The 8,130-nt window shown below is 47.8% G+C and overlaps 2 protein-coding genes across 8 annotated transcripts in view; one reads left to right on the top strand and one right to left on the bottom strand.

The window, feature by feature from the left end:
• Nucleotides 1-1,506: 1,506 nt before the first annotated feature.
• On the bottom strand, nt 1,507-5,153 carry LOC118238748 (basic salivary proline-rich protein 2-like). Its single transcript, XM_035444239.1, has 3 exons — nt 5,126-5,153; nt 3,087-3,843; nt 1,507-1,945 (listed from the first exon to the last, which is right to left on the bottom strand). Exons 1-3 carry the CDS (start codon nt 5,151-5,153, stop codon nt 1,933-1,935), a joined length of 798 nt encoding a protein of 265 aa, XP_035300130.1. The 3' UTR covers nt 1,507-1,932.
• Nucleotides 3,427-8,130, top strand: part of Map4 (microtubule associated protein 4) — a 137,951-nt gene continuing 133,247 nt past the window's right edge. For all 7 annotated transcript variants that reach the window (XM_027414645.2, XM_035443995.1, XM_027414648.2 and 4 more), the window contains exon 1: nt 3,427-3,549. The gene's annotated coding sequence lies outside the window, so the exon portion shown is untranslated. The remainder of the gene's footprint in view (nt 3,550-8,130) is intronic.

Raw genomic sequence — 8,130 nt, forward strand, 5'->3', positions numbered from 1 at the left:
CCCGAGGGCTGGGACTAAAGGCATGCACCACCACAGCCCCGCCAAAATTCAGTCTTGATGTAAAATAATGTTAACATACCAGATCTTTTTTTTTTTTTTTTTGAGACAAGGTCTTGCTGTGTATTACAGACTGAAATCAAACTTGTCATAGAGCCTAGGATGATCTGAAACTCTCAGTAGTTTCTGTCTCTGCTTCCAGAGTGCTGGTATTGCCGGTGTGTAAACACTTCATTCAGGTAGGAAATCTATTTACTGTATCTTTGTGAATGTGTTTACTCACTATGTGGCTTATCTAACAGGAAGGTGCACTATACATATTGTTGGAAAAATGACTATGTTAGTTTCCTTACATTCTTCTTGGAGTTGAGTGTAAGTGGATGTGCTGGAGTGCACGGGGTGTGTGTACATGTGTGCATGAGAGAGAGAGCAAGAGAGACAGACAGAGAGAGAGAGAGAGAGAGAGAGAGAGAGAGAGAGAGGAGAGAGACAGAGCTAGAGAGAGAGAGAGAGACAGAGACAGAGAGGGAGAGAGGGAGAGAGGGAGAGAGGGAGAGAGAGAGAGAGAGGAGAGAGAGGGAGAGAGATATAGAGAGAGATCTGGGCTTAGCTTTAGATTTCTGGCTCCTTAAATAACAGGTGTGCAATCTACATCACATGTTTTAGTTTTCTGGGTTGTAGTGGTCTTTTACTTTTATTGGCTGGTTCTCTATAGTTCTGTATCTTTCCCACCAAATCATTACTTTTTTGTTTGATACAGCATCTCATGTATCTCAGGTTGGCCTTGAACTGATCCTCTGTCCTAAATGCTGGAATGACAAGCATGGACTACTGGCTTCTTGTTATTATTATTAATTCCTTTATTTTTGGGTTTTCAAGACAGGGTTTCTCTGTGCAATAGCCTTGGTTGTTCTGGAACTTAGTTTGTAGACCACATTGGCCTCCAACTCACAGAGATCTGCCTGCCTTTGTCTCCAGAGTGCTGGGGTTAAAGGTGTGTGCCACCACACCTGGCTTATTATTATTACTATTTATTAATTAGTTTTGTTTTCAAGACAGGGTTCTCTGTGTAGCCCTGGCTATCCTGGAATTCACTCTGTAGATCAGGCTGGTCTCGAACTCAGAAACTTGCCTGCCTCTGACTCCCAAGTGCTGGGATTAAAGGTGTGCATTGCCACACTACATTAGTTACTATGATTTTAAAAGTAAACTGTTCACTAAATGCTAAGTACCAATGTGTGTACTTTAGGATAGCTATTATTATTGTTGTTGTTGCTGTTTTGAGACAGGGTTTCTTTGTGTAGTCCTGGCTATCCTGCTCTGTAGACCAGGCTGGCCCTGAACTCAGAGATCTGCCTGCCTCTGCTTCCTGAGTGCCACCACTACTTGGCTCTAGGAGAGTTATTAATTTGGATCCCATGAAACCACCATCTTCATTTACAGTTCAAATCAATGAATGTGTGTGACAAAACTTCCTGGGGAGATAAAACACACAGATCCACTCACCCCTGATGGGGAACTCATGACAGACCAAAGATCAACTTGGTCAAACAATGAGTTTTATTGGAGTTACTTATAGGAATATAAAGGGACATGAGAGGGGTTATTTACAGGAGAGAAAAGTCTTAGACAGCTGCATCACCAAGGCCCTCCCCGGCATGAGTGACAATCCACAGAAGTGGGGATTCCTGGAGCGCACTGCACAGCCTGCAGGCCACTCTATGTTTTGGAGAGTGTCCTTTTCAGGTAATTCCCCTTCTAGGCAGCTTGGCTGCTTTCAGGGTCTTTGCTGCTTTTGCTCTTCAGAGTGTCCTTTTTGCAGCTTAGTTCTAGTCAGAGTTCTGAGAGGAACACTGAATTCTGGCAGCGAGGATCCTAGTGAATCTGGTTGGTTTCAGGGACTTCTGAAGCTATTTTGAGTAGTTTACCTTCTGCTTAGGGAGCTTCCCTGTAGGATGAAAAGTTCCCATCTTAGAGAAAACTGTTACATAACAGTGATAGATTTAGAAGTCTTCCACAAGTTTACACATTTGTCTGGCTGTGTTGAGATTCTACAGGGAATATGGGTTATCAGTATTTTGCCATGGGCATCCTATTAATAACTCTATTCAATGATTATTACCTAATTTTCATAAATGAGGAAATTAAGGCTTAGCTTTCCCAAGGCTACACAGTTACAAAACACAGCTATGCTTCCTAAACAAGTCTTCCTGGTAACCTCTATAAGGCTGAGTTTGCAACCCTAGCACCTGGCTACCTAAGTTAAGCCCCACTAGCCAAATACTGCCTTGTTGACATTACATTGTTACTAAGCTTGTCTGTTCCCTCCTTTATAAACACGGAATGAGGAGGGCTGGAGAGATGGCTAAACTGTTAAAGGACAGGCTCACAACCAAAAATACAAACGGGGATGAGGATATATTTACTAACCATGTAGGATTGTTGTGATTAAGTGCTAGTGTTACTATCTGGAAGATGGAGTAAGCACGCAAAGGGATTAGGCATCATTATTGCTTCTGGACTACCAGTACTATCCACAGGGATTATAATGTGAATCTAACATAGAGAGACCCTGTCTCAAAAAAAAAAAAAAAAAAAAAAAAAAAAAAAGAAAAAAAAGATGGGGTAGGTAATTTAGCCATGTGTGCAGGCTCAAGTCTGTAATCCCAGCAATTCGGGAGGCTGAGGCAGAAGGACTGCCATCACTTTGAGGCAGGCGGTTGTTACAAAGAATTTCAGGCCAGTCAGTGGTATGGTGAAAAAGCAAAACCAAACAAAGGTGATTTTTAAGTAACTAAATAGAAAAAAAAACTGAAAGAAGCATGAAATTATTTTAAGCTACTAAATACACGCCAACTATATAATCAGTTTTGCCATCAACAGCGTCCCTTCTGAACTTGGTGCCGTCATGTTTCAAGGCAGCTCTGAGCAGCTGCCCCGAGTAGCGCCCTCCGCTCGCCGTCAGGGTTCCCTGCGGCCGAGGGCTCGAGGACCCGCCCCCGCGCCCCGCCCCGCCCCGCGCCCCTCCCCGATTACATCATAGAGCCCACCAGTCAGGGCCCGCGGGGCCCACTTGGGCCCACCCGCACCCAGGCCGCGTGCGCCTGACGCTAGCATGCTCCCTGCGGGAAAAGGAAGCTGTGGCCGTCTCAGAACGGCGGAGGCGGCCTGAGGCTCGCCTTTCGCTGAGGTATCCGCGGACGAGAGGCCGCAGCCTGGTCCTCGGACGCGCGCTTCGCCAACCGCCAGGCAGGCGTTCGTCGCTCGTGCCGCTTCCACGGAGAGGTCGCGGGGCAGGGGCAGGCGCGGGTTGGCTCCCGGCGCCTCGGCCCGCCCCTCGGTGGCGCCCATTGGCTGGGGCGGCGCCCGCGGGCTGTGTGGACGCCCCGCCCTCGTGCCGGCCTTCAAGAGGGCGACGAGGAAGCGGCCACCTCCCTGCGCCCCGCCCCTCCGGCTTGCTCTGTGGCCCCTGCGGCTCCTCCCGGCTGCTCCCGGCTCCTCTCTGCCCTCTCCCGGCTTCCTGCGGCTCCGGCTCGGGTTTGGCGGCGGCGGGTGAGTGCTGGTGAGGTCGGGATCCGACGGTCGGCCTCCTTACGGTGCCCAGAGATACTGCCCTAGGTTCTCGCGGTGACCGCTGGAGACCCCGCCGGTCCCGCCCGAGGCGGGGAAGGGCGGTGGCTGTCCGCCTGCGGGACGCCCCGGTGACGGCCCGAGGGGGCCCGGTGGGGGGCCTGCGGGCGTGACTTTCGGAGTCTCCGCGGCGCCTTCTGAGGGGACCGTAGGGGGCGAGGCGGTCCAAGAGATCCTGTTTCAGGGCGTCTGGGGCTGAGGAGCCGAGCGGCTGGTCTCAGCTGGGGCATGTGCCGCCGAGTCCCCGCACCGAGGGTCCGCTGCAGACTGGGGCCTTGGGTGGGGTCCGGGGGATGCAGAAGGACGCCAGGGACGTTTCTCCCGGCTTCAGGAAGGGCATCAGTGGGTGTGGGAACTGAGGAGAGCCTCCGGGTGTCCGGTCGGGGGGGGGTATGGGTGGGGCTGAGGGGTGGTCCCGAGAATCTCTGCCCGAGCCCTAGTGTACGTGGGCCCCGCGCAGTTTGGGGAATTGACGTGCTTCTGGTGTCTGGCTTTGGGAACGCAGAGGGGTCACTTTAAGGGTGCAGAATCGGGAAACTTTGGGAGCAGCATTAGCAGAGGCCGTTGGAAACGTTACTCGGAGCAGAGATTGTGGTTTATTTAGCAAACGGGACGAGCTCTTTTGGACTCAGCTTTAGTTGAGATTGCCTCCTGGGCGTGTTTGAGAGGTTTTGCTTATCTCCAGGGTTGTGTAGATTAAGTGCGTTTGCTGCTTTAGGGGAAGAGACTGATTTCCCCCACAGGTTTGTGTTTTAGGAATCTACAACTCGCCCCCTCCCGGGGTGAGGTGGGGTGGTGTAGCCTGCACTTCTCAGGGAAGATTAGTGTTAACCCCAGCTTTCTCCTGGAATCCCCCGTTCCCTCAGCCGGTCCAGTTACAGTATTTCTCTTCAGGGCCCCTGCAGTGTTTCTTGCTCCCTGTGAGTGTCTCCCGCCCATTTCCCTACTGCTGCGCTTTTGGCAACTCTCTCTGCTTTTTCCCAGGGATGGTTGTGGCATTGCATCAGGGAATATTTGTGCTTGTAATTTGCTCACTCAGCCCAGGAGGAGGGAGAATAGTGTGGTGCAGAGATGGGGGGGCGGGAGGGTGACAAGCGGGAGGGGGGCGGTTGCCCGCAGCTTGGCAGACCGATGGGTGTGGTGAGAGAAATAGAAGCTGCTCTAGGCCTATAGGGTAACACTGCCCAGTCATCAGCGCAGAGATTCAAAGACCAGCAACAGCAGCAGCTATTTTTATAAATCAATCCTGAATCCAAGTTGAGAGCACATGGATTTAGAGTGAACAGTTGTCAGGCCCTAACTGTGACAGGCTGAGTGTTTGGAGGACAACACTACAGTTGCTAAGCAAGAGACTCCATCTATGTGTACAGTGCAGCAGGTACTTGCAACTTCTTAACTTTCCCTCTTCTCCACTCTCTAGAATGGGAGTGTGTTCAGGTGATGGCTTTTCAGTTGATGGAGTTTGATGGCCTATACCACTTCCTTTCAAAGGCCATACTTTTATCTGCCAGAATCTCCTTTCCCATTACCTTAAGTGATTAAAACTATTGCTTTTTTGAGCCAGTACCATCTTCCAGGTACTTGGGTTCTCCCCGCCCTCAGAAAGGGAATATACTCATGCAAAACAAACTCAGCAGAGATTGATAAATCACGTTCCAGTGTGTGTTGAAAGTATTGGTGCCTTTGTGTACAATTGGTTTTAATTGTCCACTGGCCCAAAATACTTCCATTGTTCCTGGTAGCCTAATCAGTGAGACAGTTGATTATAGTGTTGGAATGAGGGCAGTGAATGTTCTCAGGGATGTTTTAATCAAGTTATTGAAGCTTAGTTTGCCTCCTTTTCTTTTTGTTAACAACACATGAACTAAAGTTAGTGCAAGGGTGTTTCTTTTATTGTATTTTACTTACTTTTTTGCATTTATTTGGTGTATGTATGTGTGCATGCATGTGTGCCAAAGTTTGAGCTTGGTGGAGGTCAAAAGACAACTTTGGGAGTCAGTTCTCTATTTACCATGTGCTTTTTGGGGATTGAACTCAAGTCCTTAGGCTTAGCAGCAAGTGCTTTTACTTGTTGAGTCATTAAGGCCTTCCCATTATTATTATTATTATTATTTATTTTAGATTTATTTAATTTTATGCATAAGAGTATTTTGCCTGTATCTCTGTGTGTGCACCATGTGTGTGCCTGCTGCCCATGGAAGTAAGGAGGGGCTTGGATTCCCTTAGTACTCGAGTTAGGGATGGCTGTGAGACACTGTAAGTGCTGTGAACCAAACCTGGGTCTTCTGTTAGAGCAACTGGTCTTTTTTGGGGCGGGGGTGGGGTGGGTTGGGGTGGGGGGGGCGGCTCAAGACAGGGTTTCTCTGTATTGTTTTGGAGCCTATCCTGGCACTTGCTCTGGACCAGGTTGGCCTTGAACTCACAGAGATCCTCCTGCCTCTGCCTCTTGAATGCTGGGATTAAAGGTGTGAGCCACCAATGCCTGGCTTAGATGATATTATTATTATTATTATTATTATTATTATTAATTTTTTTTGAACGAGACTTATTCTGTAGCCCAAGCTGGCCTGGAACTTTACTGTGTAGCCTGGCATGGCCTCATGGCAATTGCTCATGAACTCATAGCAGTTGTCATGCCCCAGCCTCCTCCTCCTCCTCCTTTTTTTGTTTTTCAAGACAGGTTTCTCTGTGTAACAGCCCCTGATAGATTGGCCTTGAACTCAAGAGAATTGCTTGTTGCTGCCTCCCCAGTGCCAGGGTTAATAAAGCATGAAGCACCACCGATCCACCACTCCCTCCCAATTTTTTTCAAGATAGAGTTTGTCTGGCTGTCCTTGAACTTGTTCCCTAGACCAGGCTGGCCTCCAACTCAGAGATGCACCTGCCTCAGCCTTCTGAATGTTAGGATTAAAGGCGTGCGCCATAAAGGCACGAACGACTACTGCTGGACTAAGCATCAGCCTTTCAAATGCTAGGATTATTGTAGGTATATGTCACCATACCCAGCTTGGGGTGTGTCCCCAATACTCTCCCTTCCCAGGTTTAAAAACAAATCTGTTCATATGTTTGTGTGCTTGCACTAAAATCTCAAATATACAAATAAAGTTACAGTCTATATTAAAGTCATTGTTTACTGACAGCTGAAGGAAGCACCTGGGATTTCTTTCCCTTGAGATTGGGGTCTGGTGTTGCCCAGGCTGGCCTGGACTCAAGCCATCTTCTTTGTTGCCTAGGAATATCTCACTTAAATCTCCACATCTATCTTTGGGATTTCTTATAGCTAGCTAGCTTAGGTTTAGTTAGAGATTTGGTTCTTGCTAACTTGGTTTCTGAATTTGGTGACTCAGTTTTGACTGTAGACTTTTATAGTTGACAATTTCCAAATTTGTGGATTATTATTGTTATTGAGAATGGTTTTTGTTTTTGTTTTCCTCTCTCGGTTTTTTGAGACAGGGTTTCTGGGTAGCTTTGGAGGCTATCCTGGAACTCACTCTGTAGACCAGGCTGGCCTTGAACTCACAGAGATTGATCTGCCTCTGCTTCTCAAGTGCTGGGATTAAAGGTGTGCACCACCACCGTCTGTCTGAGAAAGGGTTTTTATTATATAGCCCAGACTGGCTTTGAATTCATGTAACACTACATCCAGTTCAAGGACTGGAACTTTTTACACCTGGTAGGCGAAAGCTCTGCTGCTCAGCTGTATTCCTAGTCCCCCCACCTTTTTTTTTTTTTTTTAAACATTAAGCATGGGTGGTTGATGTGTTTTAGTTTTCCATAAAATGTAAGAAAAATCAATAATGTGAAGTAGTTGTAACCTTCCCCCAACTATTTTTCTGAGGCAGTACCTCACCACTGGCCTTAGCTGGCCTCCTGGTTATCCTGCTTCTGCTTCCTAGGTGCTCACATTAAGAGGCAAATGCTACCAAAACCCTGCTATCACTTTCTTTTATAGTGGCAAAAAAGTTTGTCTTTTTTGAAGCAAGGTTTCCTTGTGTAGCCCTGGCTGGCCTTAACTCTACAGTCTTCTGTTTGCTTTTTTGAGGCAGGGTTTCTTCTTGTAGCCCTGGCTATCCTGGAACTCAACTATTGTGAATTCTCCTTACCCAGGAGAATCCTCCTGCCTTTGCCTCCCAAGTGCTAGTATTAAAGGCATTCACCACTGCCCCTAGGTTTCTGTTTTCATTTTCTAAGTATTGGAAGTAATTGCATGTGTTACCACACTCTGCAAAGAAATGCAGCCTAATTTTTTTTTATTTTGAAATAATTTTAGATTCATAGAGTTGGAAAGAAGCATGTCAGGCATGGTGACTCACACCTTTACTCCCGGCACTGGGAGACTGAGGCAGGCTGAATTTGAGGACATCCAGGGCTACAGAGAGAACCCTGTCTCAAAAAACCAAAGGGGGAAAAAAGGAACGGCATGAAGATGGTGAGTTAGGACAGCCTGGACTATATGGTGAAGACTGTCTTAACAAAGGATGGCTCAATGGGTAATGTGTAAAT

The sequence above is a fragment of the Cricetulus griseus genome, chromosome 4 (assembly GCF_003668045.3).
Source record: "Cricetulus griseus strain 17A/GY chromosome 4, alternate assembly CriGri-PICRH-1.0, whole genome shotgun sequence".
Classification (NCBI taxonomy): domain Eukaryota; kingdom Metazoa; phylum Chordata; class Mammalia; order Rodentia; family Cricetidae; genus Cricetulus; species Cricetulus griseus.

Bases quoted from the DNA above. Each gene is read 5' to 3' on its own strand.
- LOC118238748 (XM_035444239.1), bottom strand. From the start codon at position 5,153: ATGGGAAAGGAGATTCTGGCAGATAAAA. The intron at 3,844-5,125 runs GTATGGCCTTTG...GCCCCAGCTGAG, and splicing joins GGAGATTCTGGCAGATAAAA to ACCAGCCGCTCGGCTCCTCA.